This window comes from Cebus imitator, unplaced genomic scaffold, assembly GCF_001604975.1.
Source record: "Cebus imitator isolate Cc_AM_T3 unplaced genomic scaffold, Cebus_imitator-1.0 Scaffold0, whole genome shotgun sequence".
NCBI classification, from domain to species: domain Eukaryota; kingdom Metazoa; phylum Chordata; class Mammalia; order Primates; family Cebidae; genus Cebus; species Cebus imitator.
Window position 1 is genome coordinate 15792774 of NW_016107315.1, and position 22662 is coordinate 15815435.

At 36.4% G+C, this 22662-nt stretch overlaps 1 protein-coding gene across 4 annotated transcripts in view; it reads left to right on the forward strand.

Moving 5' to 3' along the window:
- ARHGAP32 (Rho GTPase activating protein 32) overlaps positions 1 to 22662 on the forward strand; it is a 316763-nt gene that overhangs the window by 162286 nt on the left and 131815 nt on the right. For all 4 annotated transcript variants that reach the window (XM_017523437.2, XM_017523455.2, XM_037736140.1 and 1 more), the window contains one exon: positions 11719 to 11805. In XM_017523437.2, the coding sequence (XP_017378926.1) occupies positions 11719 to 11805 (87 nt within the window). The remainder of the gene's footprint in view (positions 1 to 11718; positions 11806 to 22662) is intronic.

The following is a 22662-nucleotide window of genomic DNA, read 5'->3' on the forward strand; positions in this document are numbered from 1 at the left end:
ACCTTGCATCAGTTCTTCAGGTAGCCTCTTGACAGGTTAGAAGAGACAGACAATAGTTTGTGAATAGGATCTTTCTGTTCCTTCCAGGCCCAGTAAGGGTTGGCATCATCAAGACTACTGCTGAGCCAGAGAGTGATTGGGGCAAGCACAAGTAAAAATGCCACAAGCTTTCCTATTTTGAAGTTCCTTTTTTCTTGATTCAGTGATCTCTTGGTTATTCTAAACACTTATTTTCTCTGTGCTGAGAAGGTTGACTGTGAGAGATTGTGCTTGTTTTTTTTTTGTGATTTTTGGAGGGGCTAGAGCTTGTAGCCACTTACTTTACCATTTTATTGACACCATTTGGCCATCTTCTTTCTCTTTTAGTTTTTCTTTTCTTCTTATCTCCTTGCTTTATTTTTTCCTGAAGTGTCCTCTCTCCCTTTGCCTTCCTCTCCATTTCTATCTAGAGAGATTTATTTTATCTTCTAGTCTTAATTTCTTTTGAGATTATTGACATTTATAAATTGTATCCTCTTCCTTCTGGTTTGAAAACCAGAAAATAGAAAGTATATATTATTTTTCTGTTATTTTAGTGGCTACAATTAAATTTGTAACTCAAGTACCTAATTTAAAGGCTAAATTTTTTTCAATATCTCTAACTGATTCTGTCTTACAGTGTCAGCATTTAGAATGTTTTAACTGTGATCATTCTTTCCTCCATGTTATTGTTGTTCAGGTTGATAATTCTGTCTTTTTATCTTTCATAATTAAACATTATTACATAGCTAAATTTGTTTGGATTTACAAACATTTCTTGAATTTCTTGCTCAATATTTCTACCTTACTTCTCAGTTTATTCTCTTAGAATCCCTTTTCTTCTAAAGTACATATTTTGGAAAATTTTTTTGGTGAGATTTTGTTGGTGGGAACTCTTCAGTTTTTGTTCATCAGAAAATGCTTTTTTTGGCTCTTATTTTTACATGATAGTTTAGGTATGAATAAAGTCTTGGTAAATCTCTTTTCTCAGAACTTAAAGATGTTCTTAAACTGTTCCATCTGTTACTGTTGGGATGTTAGGTGTTTTATAGTTACTTAGATATTTCCTATTTCTGGAACTGTGTATTCCTTCCTGGGTTTTTAACTGTTACCATTTCTCTTTAGCCTGAAGAACTTGTTTTAGATTTTCTTGTTGGACAAGTCTGCCGGAGACAAATTCTTTTAGATTATTTTTATTTGTGAATGTTTTTATGTTGCTTAATTTCTGATGGTTATTTGCATGAATTATATTAATAGTATTGACAACATTTCTTTCAGCACTTAAAAGATGTTTTCTTTTTGTCTTCTCCCCGCTCTTGTTTCTGGTGAGAAGTCAGATGTTATTTATACTTTTCCCCCCGTGAATCATGTATATTTTTTCTTTATAGATTGAAAGTTTTTCTCTTTATCTTTCCTTTTCAAAATTATGATTCTTATATGCTTAGTACTGATTTATTCATTTAGTTTGGGGTTCACTGAGTTTCTTGATTTTGAAGTTGATGTTTTCATATATTTTGGAAAGTTCTCACCTGGTATCTCCCAAGATGTTCTACTCCATTCCCTCTTATCTCCTGGTATTTCAAATATATTTATGGTTATCTGTTTGACATTCTCTTAGAGAACTGAACTGTATTGTTATTTTTGTTTGTTCTTTTTTTCTCTCAGTGTTTCAGTATGGATACTTTTTATTGACCTGTTTTCATGTTCACTGACCCTTTCATTTACTGTTGCCAGTTTGCTCTTAATATCTGATATAAAAATGTCATTTTTAGCGTATTCTATGGAGTTTTCTTTTTAGCCTCAATCTCTGCTGGATTTTTCATGTTTTCTTTTGATCGCTTTTAAGTACCACACATACGTGGAATCAAGTATCTGTTATTTTGTGAGTGGTATATTTGACATTAGCACAGTGTTCATCCCTGTTGTAGCATATATCAGGATTTTTTTTTTTTTGAGACGGAGTTTCACTCATGTTACCCAGGCTGGAGTGCAATGGCACGATCTTGGCTCACCGCAACCTCCGCCTCCTGGTTCAGGCAATTCTCCTGCCTCAGCCTCCTGAGTAGCTGGGATTACAGGCACGCGCCACCATGCCCAGCTAATTTTTTGTATTTTTAGTAGAGACGGGGTTTCACCATGTTGATCAGAATGGTCTCGACCTCTTGACCTCGTGATCCACCCAAAGTGCTGGGATTACAGGCTTGAGCCACTGCGCCCGGCCCAGGATTTTTTTCTTTTTAAAAGCTGAGGCAGAATAATAATTTCATTTTGCATGTTGGTGTACATGTGTAAATATATGCACCACATTTTGTTTATTCAGTCATCTGTTGATGGACATTGGGCTATTTCTACTTTTTAATTATGATGAATAATGCTTCTGTGAACACGGGTTTACAAATGCCTTTTTGAGACTCTGTTTTGCCATTTTGGGGTATATACTTACAAGTGGAATTGCTAGGTCTTATAGTAATTCTCCTTTAGGTGTTTTGAGGACCACCATTCTGCTTTCCATAGTGGCAGTACTGATACCACCAACAATGCACATGGGTTTCAGTCACTCCAATTTGAAACCAGCACTGGTTGTTTTCTGTTTTTGGATAGTAGATGTCCTAATGTGTGTGAAGTGGTATCTCATTGTAGTTTAGATTTGCATTTCCCTAATGATTAGTGATTTTGAACATCTTTTTGTGTGCTTACTGTTCATTCATATATTTTCTTTGGAGAAATGTCTGTTCTCCCGTACTTTGGCCATTTTTAAATGGTTGGTTTGTTGTTGTTGTTGTTAAGTGATAGGAATTCCTTCATTTTGAACCAATGGGTCTCATTGCAAGAACCTTTGAGATAGGTGTCTTGAAGACAGGATGCCGATGGGTCTTGGTTCTTTATTCAGTTTGCCACTCTTTGTCTTTAAATTGGGGCATTTAGCCCATTTACATTCAGGGTTAGCAGTGATATGTGTGTGGATTTGATCCTGTCATCATGATGTTAGCTGGTTATTTTGCAGACTTATTTATGTGGTTTATTTATACTGTCACTGGTCTGCTTACTTCAGTGTGTTTTTGTAGCAGCTGGTAACAGTTTTTCCTTTCTATATTTAGTGCTTCCTTCAGGAGCTCTTGTAAGGCAGGTCTGGTGGTAATGAATTCCCTCAGCATTTGTTTGTCTGAAAAGAATCTTATTTCTCCTTTGCTTATGAAGCATAGTTTCACCAGATATGGAAGTCTGGGTTGGAATTTCTTTAAGAATGTTGAATATTGGCTTTCAGTATCTTCTGATTTGCAGGGTTTGTGCTGAAGTTCTGCCCTTAGTCTGATGGGATTCCCTTTGTAGGTGACCTGACCTTTCTTTCTAGCTGCCTTCAACATTTTTTCTTTCATTTTGACCTTGGAGAATCTGATGATTATATGTTGTGGGGTTGATCTTCTTATGAAGTATCTTACTTGAATTCTCTGCATTTCCTGAATTTGAATGTTGGCTTCTCTAGTTAGGTTGGGGAAGTTCTAATGGATGATATTCTGAAATACGTTTTCCAGTTTGGTTCCATTTTTTCCATCTCTTTCAGGAATACCAGGGCATTGTAGATTTGGTCTCTTTACACAATCCTGTATTCTTGGAGGTTTTGTTTCTTTTCATTCTTTTTTCTCTATTCTTGTCTGCCTGTCTTATTTCAGAATGCTTGTCTTCAAGCTCTGAGATTCTTTCCTCCTCTTGGTATATTCTATTAATATTTGTGATCTTGTGATTACATTATTAAATTCTTATAGTGTGTTTTTCAGCTCTATCAAGTTGGTTACATTACTTTCTATACTGGCTGTTTTGTCTGTCAGCTCCTGCGTTGTTTTATCATGCTTTTTAGCTTCTTTGGATTGGGTTTTAATATACTCCTGTAGCCCAGTGATCTTCATTTCTATCCATATTCTGAATGATTCTGTCATGTCAGCTATTTCAGGCCACTTCAAGACCCTTACTGGAGCGGTGATATATTCATTTGGAGACAAGAAGGCACTCTGACTTTTTGAGTTTTCAGTGTTCTTATGCTGATTCTTTAGTATCTTTGTGGGCTTGTCTACGCTCAGTCTTTTAGGTTGCTAGCCCTTGTATGCTTTTTTCCCCTTTATCCTATGTGATAACCTTTCAGGTTTGATTGTGTTATAAAGGGTATTCAGCGACTGGTTTCATTTCTGGAGGTTTATTTGGGGGCCAGTGCTCTGCTCCCAACTCTGGGACTATGCATTCTAACTCTGGGGGACCTGTGTTGGGTTCATACTTTGTTTTCTGTCTCCTTGAGGTTAGGAATCCACTATGTCAGTGGGAACCAAAGTACTCCTGGACTGCCGGTCATTCCACTCCAATTGGTGGTGGTGACAGTCAAAGCCTTTCGTAGTTTGGTAATGCTGCAGCAGAGTGCTAGTGGGTGCCAGAGTGCTTGCTTCCCTGTGAGCGTTCACCACAGTGGCAGAGGCAATGCAGCTGGGGCATGGGTGGGGGCCCCTTGCTGGTTACTGTGCACACAGTTATGCTGAAGGTGGTGTTGCCTCAGTGGCTGGGAGCTGGTGGGCGCAGGTTTGGGTGCCTTTTCTGTCCTCCACAAGCAGAAGTGGTCACTCAGGGTGGGTGAGGATTCGCTTTTCTCTGTGCTGTGTTAGCACAAGGGCAGGGTACAGGCAGGATTGGGACTGCCTGGTTCTTTGCCTACCAAGGCTCCATCTACAGTGGCAGTTGGCGGGTGGAGGTAGGATGGATTGCAGTCCTGTGCACTGGTGGAGAAAGGAAAGCAAAACCTGCCCGCAGTGACATGTGCCAGCAAAGTGATAATAGGGAGTTGTCATGGCCTCAGGGGAAGCTGCCAAACGGGGAGGGAGTGTGGGCTGATGCCTAGTCATAGGTGCCATCCTACTGCAGCTCTCCACAGGTCAGACATGGTCCACCAGTGCAGAAGCTATGATGCAGCCCCCAGGGCATGTGAGGCTTCTCTGCAAGCAGGTGTAGCCAGGCTGGGTCTTCAGGAGAGGCCAGCACACCAAGGGGTGGTCAGATTGGACCAGCCCCATCTGATGGGCAAGACCGTCTTGCAGAGATGAGGTCCAGCAGTTCCCTTGAACTAAAGTCGCCTGTGGTTGCAAGTTGAGCCTAGGAGCATGGCCATTCCTAAATGTGCTCTACTACAGATGCTCCTGCATCAAACCCTCTGGGCTCCATATCAGCTGGCTTGCTGCCCCTACCACTTCTTTAAGAAGTTCTCCCTGCCAATTCAAGTGCCCATGGTGGTTGAGGGGGGTCTCTTCCTGCCGAGGTTTCAGAGGCTTGTGGTGAGAGCAGGTTGCTCCTTGCCAGTTCAACTCGCCTGTTCCCCTGGAGCCGTTGGGCTTCAGGAACGAGTCCTGGTGTGGTGCACAGTAGTCCCATGAAGAATTCTCGGCTTTCTCCCCACTTCAGCCCAGCTTCTGTGTCTTCTGACTGCATATTCTTGGTGCCCTCCCTCAGAAGATCTGTTAGAAGCACAGCAGTCATTTCGGTCTCAGTGGGAGTTGTTCCACGTGGCTGCATCTAGTCAACCATCTTGCTCTCCCCCACCACTTATAATCGTTATATCTTCTTTGTATATTGTACCTTTTATTAAAATACGATTTTCCTTTTTGTCTCTGAACTTTTTGGTTTAATGTCTGTTTTATTTATTTTTTGTGTAGTCACCTCCACTCTCTTTTGGTTTCAATTTGCATGGAATATCTTTTTCCATCCTTCCACTTTCAATCTATTTGTGGGTTTGGGTCTTAAGTGTATCTCCTGTAGACACCATAAATAGTAATGCATCACTTAACAACAGGATTATTTTCTGAAGGATACATTATTAGATGACTTGGTAGTTGTGAATATCTTTAAAATGTACTTAGAGTAGGTATAGTCTACTACACATCCAACCTATCTGGTGTAGCCTATTGCTTCTAGGCTACAAACCTGTTCATTATGTTACTCTACTGAATACTGTAGGCAGTTGTAATATAATGGTAAGCATTTGTGTAGTTAAACATATCTAAACGTGGAAAAAGTACAGTAAGAATGTGGTTTTATAATCTTGTGGACCCACCGTCATAGATGAAGTTTCTCATTGACCAAAATGTTGTTATGGTGGCACATCATTGTAATTGAATCATGTTTCTTTGTTATTCTGGCAATCTCTGTCTTTGATTGTATAGTTTATTTTCACGTTGAAAGTAGTTATTGATAAAGAGGGACCTCTCTCATTTTTTTGTATGTTTTCTGTATACTGTATAGCTTTTTTGTTCCTAATTTCCTGCATTAATGCTTTTTAAATGTATTTAGTTGATTTTTTTCTTGTGAAGTGTTTAAATTTCTTTCTTATTTTCTTTTGTTAACATTCTATAGCTATTTTTTGTGGTTGCCATGAGGATTACATTTAACATTCTAAAGTTATAACATTCAAATTTGAATTTATGCCAGTTTAAATTTGTTAACATAGAAAAACTGCTCCTGTAATAGCTCCATGATCTCCTCTTTTGGTTGTTGTTAGCACAAAATTACATCTTTATACATTTTCCTGTTCTAAAACATAAATAAATAATTCTTTTAAATGTATTAGCCTTTGAAATGATATAGGAAAGAATGTGGAATTACAAACTAAAGTTAAAATAATGGTAGCCTTTAGACTAATAATTTTCTTTTAAGTATTAGTCTCTTAAATCATTCAGATAACAAAAAATGGAGTCACATATCATTGTATAGTAATAAATGCTTTTATAATTGCCCATGTATTTTCTTTATTGAGTTCTTCTTCATATGGCTTTGAGTTAGGAGTGTGTGTATGTGTATATGTGTTTTAATTTATTTTACCCTGCAGGACTCCCTTGAGAATTTCTGTGTGGCAGATCTAGTGGTAACTAACTCCCTCAGCTTTTCTTTTTTTTTTTTTGAGACGGAGTTTCACTCATGTTACCCAGGCTGGAGTGCAATGGCGCGACCTCGGCTCACCGCAGCCTCCGCCTCCTGGTTCAGGCAATTCTCCTGCCTCAGCCTCCTGAGTAGCTGGGATTACAGGCACGCGCCACCATGCCCAGCTAATTTTTTGTATTTTTAGTAGAGACGGGGTTTCACCATGTTGACCAGGATGGTCTCGACCTCTTGACCTCGTGATCCACCCGCCTCGGCCTCCCAAAGTGCTGGGATTACAGGCTTGAGCCACCGCGCCCGGCCTAGCTTTTCTTTATCTGGGGACATCTGAAGTTGGGATTTTTTAAAATCTGGGACCATCTCCCTTACTTTTTAAAAATAGTTTTGCTGGTTATAGGATTATTGGTTGACAGTTCTTTTAGCACTTTGAGTATGTTGACCTGTTGCTTTTTGACTTTTAAAGTTTCTGATGAGAAATCTCCTAATCTTATTGATGATCCCTTGTAGGTGTTGAGTCACTTCTCTCTTGATTCTTTCAAGATTGCCTCCTTGTTTTTGTATTTTGAACATTTGGTTATCAGGTGTCTTAGTGTGGTTCTCTGAGTTTATGTTACTTAGAATCCATTGAGCTTCTTGGATGTTTATGTTCATGCCTTTTATCAGATTTGGAAACTTTTGGGCCATTATCTTTTCAAATAATCTCTTTGCCCCCTTTTCTCTCTTTTCTTATTCTGGGACTCCTACATATGTATTTCGGCTTGCTTGAGGGTGTCCTATGGGTCCCTTAGGCTCTGATTACTTATCTTCAATCATTTTTTCTTTCTGTTACTCAGATTCAATCATTTCTATTGTCTTATCTTTAAGTTAACTAATTCTTTCTTAAACCCACTCAAATCTGCCTTTGAACCCCTCTAGTGAATTTTTCATTTCAGTTATACCTTTCAGCTACAAATTTGTTTCTGGTTTCTAGGCTTTTTGTCTCTTTATTGATATTTCTATTTTATTTATATGATGTTTTCTTGACTTTTCCACAACTTTCTTTAGGTCTTTGAACATCTTAAAGATAGTTGTCTGTCTAGTAAATCTACTATCAGTTCTTTTTCAGAATCAGTTTTTTTATTTCTATGTTTATGTAAAAAATTTGCAGAGATGGGGTTCTGTCTATGTTGCCCAAGCTTGTCTTGAACTCCTGGCCTCAAGTTATCCTCCTACCTCAGCCTCCCAAAGCATTACGTTACAGGTGTGAGCCACCGTGACTCATTTTGATTTATTTTTTTCTTCTAAAGGTTCATACTTTCCTGTTTCTTTATATGCTTTGTGATTTTTTTTGTTTTTGAAAAATGGACATTTGAATCTAATAATGTGTTAACTCTGAAAACCAGATTCTCCTCCTTCCCCAGGGATTGCTGTTTCTGTTTATAGTTTTTGTTTTTTTGATTGTCGTAGTCTGTCTCTGTGCCAAAGATCAGCCTGAGATGGAACTTAATGTCTTCTTAGGTCTTTTCTAAGCCTGTACCTTTCACTGAGCATCTATGGTCACGTTCTAATTTTCTTTATATGTGCAGTTGCTTTTGAATGTCCTAGTCTATTACATTCTCCCAAAGGAGGAAAAGAGAAAAATCAAGGGGACTGGGAAGGAAAAGGGCCATGGCCGTTAATGTCTGCTGGAAGTCACGTTAGCTAGAAGAGCATAGGCCTGCAAATGGTGGAGCTAGGTGTAATGGACACATCCCTATTTGTCTGCACCTCTGTGATCCAAAGCAGTGATCCTCAGTCACAGGATAGATGTCTGAAATTTGGAGGCAGTTCTTTTTGCCTACCTTGGCTCTTGTAAGTTATGTGTATGCTGCTCCAGGAGTATGTGCACAGCTAGCTGCCTGCTATTGAGTGGCGGGGGGGCGGGGGCGGGGAGTAGGGAGCTGTTATTGTATTAAGTGCTGATGTTGACCAATGTGAACTACAGTTTCCTATTCAAGCCTTCCCTTGGAAGTTGCAGGCCTTCAGTAGATACCAGAGTTGTCAAAATCATTACACACCGGACAGATTTTGCCAGTGCAGTTATTGTCTATGTGGAAAGATTGATTCCTGGTGCTTCTGAGTCTGCCATTTCCCAGAATCTTCTTTCTTATGTGCTTTTGGATATTGTTTGCCTATTGAGTGGTATTTTAGAATCTCTATTATATTTAATTTACATTCTCTTTCTTATTATTTTTATATCTGAACCATTTCTGTGTCTGCTTTTACCCTTGCCTCTCATGACCATGTGTCACATTTTCTTGCTTATCTATGTGTTTTATAATCTTTTCATGTGAACTACATAAAAGACAGCTGAGACTCAAGTCAGTAAACTTACCTCCAGGAAAGCGCCTGTCTCTTCTTTAAGTCTGTTGGAGTGAGGTGCTGCATGAGGCTGATCTGTGTTTGTTATAGATCTGGTTTTTTGCAACAACTTTGCTTTGATTGAGTTTATCACTACTTTAAATATTTTGAGGTTAAGGTTCGAGATATCTTTCACAAGGAAAATTGAAGAGTGATGAGATGCTGAAGATGTCTTTGTGCTTTGCTGTGAAGCCCCAAATCTTCTGAACTGAAGGAGGACGTGTTCTTCTCTGCCTGAGGGCTTTCAGAGCGATATCTCCCAGTTCTCCTTCCCTCTCTGTTTCACTGCCCTGCTCCCAGTCTTGGGAGGTTAGCTCCCTTGTGTTCGGGGGAGGCTTCCCATACTTCACAGGTTCATTCTGTCAGTTCTTTTTCTCTTCTCCAGCCTTGGCTTACTCACTCGATTCCCCTGGTGAGTACCTGAGGGAATCAGTTGATGGGTGAATGTCAAGTGTTTGCTACATGGAGCTCCTTTTAATTTCATGTATCACTTTAGTTTATATGCAGTCACTCAAGGTTTGGCTGGTTTCTCCTTACCCTGTCTAACATAGATTCTTTTTTCCCTTGTGTCTCTGCTAGGCATCTAAACACATCTTTGAGTCTTTTCTGTCTCATGAAAGTGTTGTCACTTTCAGAAAACTAGTTCATGTAGGTTTCTTTTCACCCTTAATTATTTGATTTCTTTTTTAAACTATACTTTTGCCGTTCATCTGGCTTTTTGGGGCTAATGTGAGAATGATTGTTATCTTGTGAACAACTTCTACTTAATATCTGAAGTTTAAAAAAATACTTTGTGGGTTGGGCGTGGTGGTGGCTCAGGCCTGTAATCCCAGCACTTTTGGAGTCCAAGATGGGTGGATCACGAGAGTCTGAGGCCAGCTTGACCAACATGGTGAAACCCCATCTCTACTAAAAATACAAAAATTAGCTGGGCGTGGTGGCACATGCCTGTAATCCCAGCTACTCAGGAAGCTGAGTCAGAAGAATTGCCTGAACTGGGAGGTGGAGGTCGCAGTGAGCCAAGATCGTGCCACTGCACTCCCGCCTGGTCAATAGAGTGAGACTTCGTCTCAAAAAAACAAAAAGCAAAAAACTTTGTGATACTGTTTTCCTCAATAAAGAATACAACTTCATCAACCTTGTATTTCATATAATATTAATTATAATGGTATATTACATTTATTAAGTATTAGTTACCTGGGTGAACACTGTCCATGAATCATCTCATTTAATACCACAAACTTGAGAATACATAATATTATATTATCTTGATTTTCTAGTTGAGAGCCTAAGCAGGTAGGTCAATATGACATAGCCAGTTATAAACACTTTTGAACTCAGGATTGTCTATCTCTGGGATCGCATTTGCAAATTCACATCCAAAAATGGGGCAGGTGTATAACATAAGTGAGTAAAACAAGTGGGGTGTAAGAAAAATAACAAAGCAGGTAGCACGATGAATGACAATTAATACTCAGCCTAGATACTGGCAAAAAACTACAGGATAGGTAGTTCTGTGACAAACTTTTTTGGAGAATATATACCTCATTTAAAGACAATGGTCATTTCTCAGCTGTAGCTAATTGTAAGTCCAATCTTCCCAATTTTCTGATTTTTTTCAGTAGAAGCCAGAAATCTATATTTTTCACATGAAACCTCTTAGCTTCTACATGTTGGTAGCTGGTTTAAATAAAAATAAAATGCAGTGTGCAGACCTACAGGCGAATTTTTTTTAATTTTTAAATTTCAAATCTTTGTGGATACAGAGGGAGTTTATATATTTGTAGGGTACATGAGATGTTTTCATACAGGCATGCAATGTGTAGTAATAGCATCATGGAAAATGGGATGTCCATCCTTAGAGCATTTATCCTTTGTGTTACAGACAATCCAATTACACTATTTTAGTAATTTTAAGCTGTACAATTATTACTGACTGTAGACACCTTGTTGTGCTATCAAATACTAGGCCTTCTTCATTGTTTCTATTTTTTTTTGTACCTATTAACCATTTCCACCTCCTCCCCACCCCATTACATAGTGATTCTGAAATTAAACATGTCCATAGGCCCAACCTGTTACCTGGGCAGCCAGTTTTTAATCTATGTAATAAGGTCTGAGCTCTTTTAAACTGTTAAATCATGCTATCTCTCAGTGCTTAGTTTCATGTATGTACTAAATAGATGAAGGAAATGAAGACCCTTAGATGTAAGCTATACAAACAATTCCTAGATACATATTTTATCTGAAACCCCAAGTTCTTCATCTGCCCTAAGCAATAAATTTCTTGTATAAGATATGTCTCACATTAAGCTGATGCTCACCTGGAGTTGATGCTTCAGGTATTATGAATGCTTAGTTTATTATTCACTAATCATAACTTTCCCTCTCTTCTCCCTTTTTTCTGTGATGTAGCTTTCACTTTCAGAAGAACAGAATGAAGTAATGAAAAATGGCTGTGAATCTAAAGAGCTGGTCTACCTCGTGCAGATTGCTTGTCAGGTGATTTTGTGAATGTATTCTCCATTTCATATGAAGTTAAGAATTAGGTTAAGTGATGGTTAAATTTCTTTCTATAATGTGATTTGCCTAAAGGATTATAACCCACAGAAAAATACTTATATAATACTGAAATGAGATTGTGCAATAATGACTGTTGTAAGAAAATAAATGGTATTCTTTTAAAACAAAAATAAATGTATTCATACAATACCACATGGAATGCAGAGTTGAACATTGAAACTTGCATGTCTCCTTTTTGCACTTTTAGAAAGTTCCTAAGGGTTTTGACACTTATAAGTAAATAACAATGACTGTGATAATCAAAGTGCTTTGTTTTATTCTTTCTCACCGTCACGTTGACATTTCTACAGGTTCTCAGAGTTAAAGCAATCTATTTAGTAGGATTTGTTTTATAGATATTTAATCTATACCCTTAAGTGAAAATACTGTTATTCAGACTAAAGGAAAGATATTTATTGATTATTAGACTAAATGGGTTAGCTATTGATCACATGTTATAACAAAAGAGCAGATTATGTTGTCTCTGCTTCAGAAGCATACTTTTTCTAACCAATACGTTGTTTCCCTTTGGTGTAACAATAGGATATATGCATGTTTTTTGTAGCTTGTTATTTCTTGACTTTTAATATTAGAACTTTTTTGAAGGTAAAGACCATGATTTGCTGTTAATAAGACTTAAAATATGTCATGTGTAGCATTGATTATTTCCTCCATCATGTGAGCACTTAGTATAGTTCTTTTATTCACTTATTCTGCATTCTTTGAGCTTTTTGCCTATTGGTGAATTAGTCATTGTAAAGAAAGTGTTTAGGAGAAAGACTTTCTTCTATACAAAATTTTCAGTTTTCTTTGGTAGAGAGTAAGATATGAGCATTTATATTTTTTCTCAAAAAGTATTACTCATGTACCTGAAGTTGAATGATCTGAAAGTCCAATGCTTTTATCATTTGTGATATAGTGAAGTTTTTAGTTCTGGTCACCTTAAGGAAAACCTTTCAGAATTAAGTGCGTTTACTTTTAGGTGTCAGAATATAGGATTGGAAACCAAGTTTTAGCTTGTATATAAGTAAGATGTCCAATTTCACATATTGTTTATATATGTTTTATTGTATGTCACCTCACTTTCTTAAAGGATGTAGGGAAGCTCTTAATCACTGAGTTTCATGTCATATTTCGTAAAATGCTTCCATTTGGTGAGTTAATTTTAAGTGAAAATATTGAGTACATTTATGATAAGTTATTACTAATAGATGGATGAAAGCCATATCTTTTTATCTAGAGTACATCGTTGGTATGTCAGGAATGAATTTATTAATCCTTCTACAACCTAACACATTTTAGCATCTCTTCTTCTCACCATTAATTTCCATATGCTTTGAGAATGCAAATGTTCTTATTCTCATGAACAAAACAAAACATCAGAAATATCTTTGCTGTTTTTTTAAAATGACCTTCAGAAGGCCAGCATGGTATTTTGGTATCAAATATTAAAATGTGTACCAAATATTAAAATGTGTATATCCATGTATACAGTATTAGTGACCTAGATAAATAGGTAGTTTCCTGGTGTAAATATCTTGTCAAACTGCTTAAAAAATTTCATACTACTTGGTATACCATTTATTATTATTAAAGTAGTAATTTAGTGCATTGCAATAATACACTTGCACCTGTTCTTTGCCTTATTGTATGTAATCATTGATACATTCCCATAGCTTACCTTTGTATTCTTGCCATATTGTGTTAGCCATGAACCATATTAAACTAGAATCATACTTTTCTAAAACTGAGAGAGAAAAAGACACACAATTAGACCCTCTAATTTTGCAAATGAGGCAACTGATGTACAAATTACTGAAATGGCTGTCCTAAGCTGTGTTGAATGTTAGCAGCAGGGACTCTGAGGATTTGTTTCTTGACTGCCACCTTTTTCTGTTTCTTCTTGCAATTTTTAGTCTATAAAAAATTTGAGAAATTGCTTAATCTTCAGATAAGATCACCATTATACACTGATGTAATCTATTTCAGAAGCTACTTACTTATAAATTGTATATCTCTGTCAGTTTCTACTTTTTAATAATATACACTTGACATTCTTTTCATTTAACCAAAATTCTTGGTCCTTCATCTTACTCCTTTCTTCCCTTGTTCTGTTAGCTTAAAAAAGTAACAAACTGAATGGCTGTAATCCATTTTTCTTTCTGTAAGTTAAGTGGTACTGATTTCTTTCAGTCTTATCTTGGAAACTTTGAAATGTGTCTATGCCTGCCCTTAAAAGTTTTTATTTCTTTCAAAATCGTGAGCCCAGAAATGTAACTGTCTTCCAGTTTACATTTGGAGCCTTCAAATCTAGGGCCCCTAAGGGAGCACTCAGGCCAACTGGGGAATGTAATCTTAATGATAGCAAAAATATTTAAACAGCAAATACAGCATGGACCCAAAGCAGTGGAATAGATACTAGTCATACAGATCTCCTTTACCCATATTGGTGTGTCTTAGCTGAATATTAACCCTGGATGAAATGCTCCCTAAGATGTCTTGAAGAATAGGTTTGTAATGCTATGACTGAGCCCGCAACTCCCTCCCTTTTATAATAATTAATTAGAATTATATGTTCTGCTGCAGGTATCCCCTCTCTTATCTTTTTATTCTGTACTCTGAGTAAACAAACAAAAGTATCTGTTGGGAGAACAAACAGATCAGCTACTGTGGGTGAGGAACGTTCTCAAGAAAGTTAATGTATTTAGTTTGAAATTAATGGAAATTAATAAAAGTTCTAGTAATCTCAGGAATATGTCACAATAGATATAAAATTTACTAATTTTAAAAGGCCAAAATTAGATAAATCCTGACACTAATTATATTCAGTTCCACTACACAGAATAAAACATTTATGAGTTTAACATCAATGTTACCGAGTCCTAAAAGTATTCTATCTTCTATTGCTTTATTCTTTAGCAAATAAGCATCAGCTTTTAAATGGTCATTTTAAAATGACAAATTTAATCCCAGCTGTAGTGGGAATTTATTCTTCATGTGCTGTAATAAAAATCCTGTTTTGATCTTTTCCTTCTGTAAGTATAGTTTTATTGGTATAAGAAAACTTATTGCTTAATAAAATACTTAGGATTTTAATGCTTCACTGTCAACTTTGTAGTAGTTGACATTAATGGTTCCTATGCAAATTAGAGTGTATTAACTGCCTTTGTATTTTAATCATAATTCATCAACATTTAATAGTTTGGCTCTTCTGAAGATCATGTATTTTATAAATATATACAATAACCTGAAGGCTCTTATGGTGGGTAGGGTAATCACTTGGTTTTGGGGGAATGCTTCCTTGCCTCAGAGTATCTCCTTTATTCTAATGTTCTCATGCTTGAAATTCCATCATCAAAAATACATTCCTTGGTATTAAATAACTCCTTTTCCATTCAGAGCTTCGAAAATGCTGTTAACTACAGGAGTGGGGGCACATATTAACATTTACAGAACATATGTGTATGAACAAAATATATAGGCAGATTTCCAGGATTTTTGTTTAAACCTCGTAATCCTTCTGTGAAAGTTAGATGTCATTATTCCCATTTCATAGATGAGTAAACTGCTGTTCATTGATGTTGAATAACTTGCGTACATTTCTGTATTTAGGATAGGGCCAGGCTGAGATTTAAATCTCTTTCTCTTTCTCTCTCTCTCCTTTTTCATTGAATTTCATCCATGTAAAAAGATACTTGATAACATCCATTGTTTTTCACATAATAGACTGACAAAGGGACTTCCAACAACATGAGCAAAGACAGTTCTTAGAAAGAACAGCAGATATTTCTAAAATTTGTCCATTTCTTTCCATTTTTATTGTTACCAAGCTAGCTCAAGCATGATCTCTTGTTTGGGCTGTTTGCATCCTATAATCTGTTATAACCTTATAAACTGCCAGAATGGTAGAAAGTGTAAATCAAATCTTGTTATTATCATGGTTAAATCTCTTGAATAGATTCCCACTGCATGTAGAGCTAAACCCAAACTACTTACCAAGGTCTATGAGGGTCCTACACAATCTGGATATCCCTACCTCTTCTGTCTACATCATGTCAGGACAATCTCTCCTCACTCCCATGCTCTGGTCACACCAGCTTTCAGGCAGTTTGTAAAAGGACTTAAGTTCTTTCCTGTAACAAGGCTTTGAACTTTGATCATCCCATGACTCTGCTCATGCTGTGATCTTGCCACATCTGGAAGCTCTCCGTCTTTAGGACTCCATTTACATAACACCTCCTTAGAAAGGCAGTGTCTGACCCTAGGTGAAGTAGATCCTTCCTTATTTCTTCATAGTCTGAAACTATAATTTTCTTTATGTATTTGTTTACTTTAAAAAGTATTTGTTTTCCTCACTAGAAACAAATTCTAAGAAGTCAGATTTATTATCATTTCTGTATTGCATTTTTAGTGCTTACTACAGTGCTCAGCACTATGTGAGTAGTCAGTAAATAGCTAGTGAATAAATGAGTGAAAGAAGAACAAATTCTTGCCATAGAAATCTGATCCTACATACACTCGGAAATTTTTTTCTCATTTGTTCATTTGCTTCCTCAGCCTTACCAAGAATTGTTGATTTTTGTCATCTTGGATAGTAGTAATTGGTAGTGACACTTTTTTTTTCTTTTTTTTGGAAGATTTTTGTCATCTTGGATAGTAGTAATTGGTAGTGACACTTTTTTTTTTCTTTTTTTTGGAAACAGGGTCTCTCTCTGTCACCCAGGCTGGAGTACAGTGGCATGATCACAGTTCACTACAGTCTTGACCTCCCAGGCTCAAGTGATCCTCCTGCCTCACCCAGCTAATTTTGTAACTTTTGTAGATATGGCGTTTTGCTGTGTTGCCCAGACTAGTCACAAACCAGCTCAAGCGATCCATCCACCTCTGCCTCCCAAAGTGCTGGAATTACAGGCATGAGCCACTATGCCCAGCAGGTAGCAATAATTACTAAGATTAAAAACTAACAACAAACTAAAATTTAGGCAGGAGTATATAAGGAAGATATTTTGATTTATTCCTTTACAAAGTTATTGAACTTTAAAATACTGATTTGGAATTAAATACTGATTTGGAATTCGCTGATGGCTCTCTATTTTGTTCCATTGATTAATTATTTATCTACTCTTTTGCCAACACTATGCTGTCTTGATTAGTATGACTTTATTATAAATCTTGAAGTCTAGTAGTGTCAGCTTTCCAACTTTGTTTGATATCCTTGATCAACCAAATTCCAAACAGACTGAACACACACACACACACACACACACACATATATATATATATATATATATATATAACATTTTTTTTTTGAAACAGAGTCTCACTCTGTCACCAGGCTAGAGTGCAGTGGCACGATGTAGACTCGCTGCAACCTCCGACTCCCTGGTTCAAGCGATTCTCCTGCCTCAGCCTCCTGAGTAGCTGAGATTGTAGGCACACGCCACCATGCCCAGCTCATTTTTATATTTTTAGTGGAGATGGGGTTTCACCATGTTGGCCAGGATGGCCTCAATCTTGTGACCTCATCATCTACCCTCCTCAGCCTTCTGCCCGCCTCAGCCTCCTAAAGTGCTGGGATATAGGAATGAGCCACTGCACTCAGCCAATCAAGGCTATATTTTTACATATGAAAGTACTTTACATTTAAAGTTCTTGTTTTATGTTTGCTGAAAATATGAGGTATTGACTAATTTTATAATTTTACACAGTGAATTTAATATATTTTTAGATGATTTACAAATTACATGTTAGAGTTTTAATTTTATAAATGAAACTTTTTGCTGGCCTAAGAATATTTTTAAGAAGCTAAAAGAAATCACTTCATGAATATATGAGGAACTATCTTTTGAAATCTAATTCCCAGCTTACCCTGTTGAAAAAAGGCTCTGAAGGCATTTGCGTGGTTGGTAGTTGACACTTATTTTTTTGAGTAACATGCTTAGATGGAAGATAAGATTATTTTTTTTTTAATTAATAACTTTTTATTTTTCAGGCAAGTTTCATGTTCACAGCAAAATTGAACAGAAAATATAGAGAGTTCCCATATACTCCATGTTCTGACACATATGTGACATTCCCCACTGTTGGCATCCCACACCACAGTGGTACATTTGTTATAACTGGTGAATATATATTGATACATCATTATCACCCAAAGTTCATAGCTTTCGTAGGGTTTACTCTTGGAAGCGTATATTCTATAAGTTTAGAAAAGGGTATGATGATATATATCACCAGTATAGTATCATACAGAACAGTATTATAAAAATTCTTCTGTGCTCCTCCTATTCATCCTTCCCTTTTCCCTAACCCCTGGCAAGCACAGATCTTTTTACTGTCTCCATAGTTTTGCCTTTTCTATATGTCACAGAGTCACATAGTATATAGCCATTTAGATTGGCTTCTTTCAGTTAGTAACATGCATTTAAGTTTCCTACATGTCTTTTTATGGCTTGAGAGTTCATTTCACTTTCTCACTGAAAAATATTCGTTGTCTGGATATACCACATTTTATATATCCATTCATCTACCGAAAGTTGCTTCCAGGTTTTGGCAGTTATGAATAAAGTTGCTGTAAACATTTGCATGCAGGTTTCTGTGTGGACATAGTTTTCAGTTCATTTGGGTAAGTACCAAGGAGCATGATTGCTGGATTGCATAGGAAAAGTGTTTTTCATTTTGTAAGAAATTGCCAAACTGCTGTTTCACATTCCCAGCAGCAATGGATGAGAATTCCTGTTGCTCTATATCCTTGTCAGCATTCGTTGTCAGTGATTTTGGATTTTGGCCATTCTAATATGTTATATAGTAGTATTTCATTGTTTTAATTGGGAATTCCCTGATGACATGATGTTAAGCATTTTTATATGCTATTTACCATCTGTATATCTATCCTTTTTGGTGAAATGTCTATTCAAATCTTTTGCCTGTTTTTTCTGACTAGGTTGTTCATTTTCTTACTGTTGAGCTTTATGAATACTTTATATATTTTGGTTTACAGTGCTTTATCAGTGTGTCTTTTGCAACTATTTTCTGTCGATTTATGGCTTATGTTCTCATTCTCTTGACATTGCCTTTTGCAGAGCAGAAGTTTTAAATTTTAATGAAGTCCATCTTATTAATTATCTTTTTCATGGATCATGCCTTTTGTGTTTTTTAAGAAATATCATTGCCGTAACCAAGGTCACCTAGATTTTCTCCTGTATTATAGGAGTTTTATAGTTTTGTATTTTACATTCAGCCTGTGATCCATTTTGAGTTAATTCTTATAAAACGTGTAAGATCTGTGTCTAGAATCATTTGTTTTTGCATGTGGATGTCCAGTTGTTCCAACACCCTCTAAAAAGTGTGTTATCATGTGTCCTTTGTGATTACCTCGTCAAATGTCACTTGACTTTATTTATGTGGCTCTGTTTCTGGGCTCTCTATTTGGTTCCATTGATCAATTTGTCTGTTCTTTTGCCAACACCATGCTGTCTTGATTAGTATAGCTTTATTATAAATCTTGAAGTCTGGTAGTGTCAGCCTTCCAACTTTGTTTTTCTTTTCTTTCAGTGTTGTCTTGGTTTTTCTGGGTCTTTTGCTTCTCCATAATCCTTTAGAATCAGCTTATCAGTATCAACAAAATAACTTGCTGGGCTTTTTATTGGGATTCTATTGAACCTGGAAATCAGATTGGGAAGAACTGGCATCTTGACAATATTATTTTCCGACTCATGAACATGCAACATTTCTCCATTTATTTAGGTCTTTGACATCTTTCACCAGAGTTTATAGTTTTTCTTATATAGCTATTATGTGTATTTTGTTAGGTATATAGCTGTCTTTGTATTTTGTTTTTTGGGTGTTACTATAAACATTAATGTATTTTTAATTTCAAATTCTTTTTGTGTGTTGGCTAATACCTATAATCCTCCCAGGACTTTGGGAGGCTGAGGTGGCAGGATTGCTTGGAGATTGAGGCTAGGAGATTGAGACCAGGGCAACATAGATCTCATCTTTATAAAAATTTTTTAAAAAATTAGCTATGTATGGTGGTACGTGCCTGTTGTCCCAGCTACTTAGGAGGCTGAGGCAAGAGGATTGCTTGAACCCAGGACATTGAGGCTGTAATGAGGCATGATTGTACCACTGCACTCCAGCTTGGATGACAGAGTAAGACTTCATCTCTAAAAAAAATAAAATAAAACCAAACAAAATTTCTCTTGCTCATTGCTGTTATATAGGGAACTGATCAGCTTTTGTATGTTAACCTTATATTCTGCAGCCTTGCTATAAATCATTTATTAGTTCCAGGAGTTTGTTTTGTCAGTTCTTTTAGATTTTCTGTATAGACAATCCCGTCATCTGCAAACAAAGTTTTATTTCTTCCTTTCCAATCTGTATACTTTGTGTTTCCTTTTCTTATTGCACTAGCTAGGAATTCTAATACTATTTTGAAAAACGTTGATTTTTTTCATAAAATCAAAATACTAGAACATCATTGCCTTGTATTTTGATCCGAGTAGAAGAGCTTCATATTTATTACCATTAAGTATGATGTTAGCTGTAGGGTTTTCATAGACAGTTTCTCAAGTTATGGAAGTTCCCTTTATTTCTGGTTTGCTGAGAGTTTTTTTATGAATAGGTGTTGATTTTTTTGTATACTATGCAGATTTTTGGTTTAATTAAGTCTCATCTACTTATCTTCGTTTTGTTTCATTTGCTTTTGGGTTCTCAGTCATGAAGTCTTTGCCTAAGGCAATGTCTAGAAGAGTTTTTCCAATGTTACCTTCCAGAATTTTTGTGGTTTCAGGTCTTAGATTTCAGTCTTTGATTCATCTTGAATTGAATTTTATATAAGGTGAGAGATAAGGATCCAGTTTCATCCAGTTTCATTCTTCTACATGTGACTTGCCAATTAACCCAGCACCATGTGTTTAATAGGGTATCCTTTCACCACTTTATGTTTTTCTTTGCTTTGTCAGAGATCAGTTGGCTGTATTTGGCCTTATTTCTGGGTTCTCTGTTCTGTTTCATTGGTCTTTATGCCTACGTTTATACCAGTACCGTGATGTTTTGGTGACTGTGGTCTTACAGTATAGTTTGAATTTGGGTAATGTGGTATCTCCAGATTTGTTCTTTTTGCTTAGTCTTGCTTTGGCTATGTGGGCTCTTTTTTGGCTGCATACGAATTTCAGGATGTTTTTTTCTAGTTCTGTAAAAAATGATCATGATATTTTGATGGGAATTGCATTCAATCTGTAGATTGCTTTTGGTAGTATGGTCATTTTCACCATATTGGTTCTACCCATCCATGAGCATGGGATGTGTTTCCATCTGCTTATGTTATCAGTGATTTCTTTCAGCAATGTTTTGTAGTTTTTCTTGTAGAGATTTTCACCTCCTTAGTTCAGTATATTCCTCAGTATTTTATTTTTATTTTTTACAGCTATTGTAAAATGCGTTGAGTTCTTGATTTGATTCTCGGCTTAGTTGTTGTTGGTGTATAGCAGTGCTACTGATTTGTGTATGTTGACTTTGTATCCTGAAACTTTACCGAATTCATGTATCACAACAAAGAGCTTTTTGGATGAGTCTTTAGGGTTTTCTAGGTATACAATCATATTGTTGGTGAACAGCGACAGTTTGACTTTTTTTTTTTTTAACCAATTTCAATGCCCTTTATTTCATTTTCTTTTTTGATTGCTCATAGACTTCCAGTTCTATGTTGAATAGAAATGGTGAAAGGAGGCATCCTTGTTTTGTTCCAGTTCTCAGGGGAATACTTTCAGCTTTTACCTATTCAGTATAATTTTGGCTGTAGGTTTGCCATAAATGGGTTTTATTTCCTTAACGTATGTCCCTTCCATACTGATTTTGCTGAGAATTTAAATCATAAAACCATGCTGGATTTTGTCAAATGTTTTTTCTGTATCTATTGAGATGATCTTGTGATTTTTGTTTGTCATTCTGTTTATGTTGTGTATCGCATTTATTGACTTCAGTGTGTTAAACCATCCCTGCATCCCTGGTATGAAACCCACTTGATCGTGGTATATTATCTTTTTGATACTTTCTTGGATTTGGTTAGCTAGTATTTTGTTGCGGATTTTACATCTATGTTCTTCAGGGATATTGGTCTGTAGTTTTCTTTTTTTTTTTTTTTTTTTTTTTTTTTAATTTTTTTTTTTTTTTGGCATTAGGGTGATACTGGCTTCATAGAATGACTTAGGGAGGATTCTCTTTTTCTCTCTCTTTTGGAATAGTGTGAATTAGGATTGGTACTAGTTCTTCTTTGAAAGTCTGATAGAATTCAACTGAATCCATCTGTTCCTAGACTTTTTAAAAATTTTTTTATTGCATTTTAGGTTTTGGAGTACATGTGAAGAACATGCAAAATTGTTGCATAGGTACACACATGCAGTGTGATGTGCTGCCTTCCTCCCCATCACCTATATCTGGCGTTTCTCCCACGCTATCTCTCCACAACTCCCCACCCCCTGCTGTCCCTCCTCTGTTTCCCCCCTACAGACCCCAGTATGTGATGCTCCCCTCCCTGTGTACATGTGTTCTCATTGTTCACCACCCACCTATGAGTGAGAACATGCGGTGTTTGATTTTCTGCTCTTGTGTCAGTTTGCTGAGAATGATGGTTTCCAGGTTCATCCATGTCCATACAAAGGANAATATGAGGTATTGACTAATTTTATAATTTTACACAGTGAATTTAATATATTTTTAGATGATTTACAAATTACATGTTAGAGTTTTAATTTTATAGATAAGACTTTTTGCTGGCCTAAGAATATTTTTAAG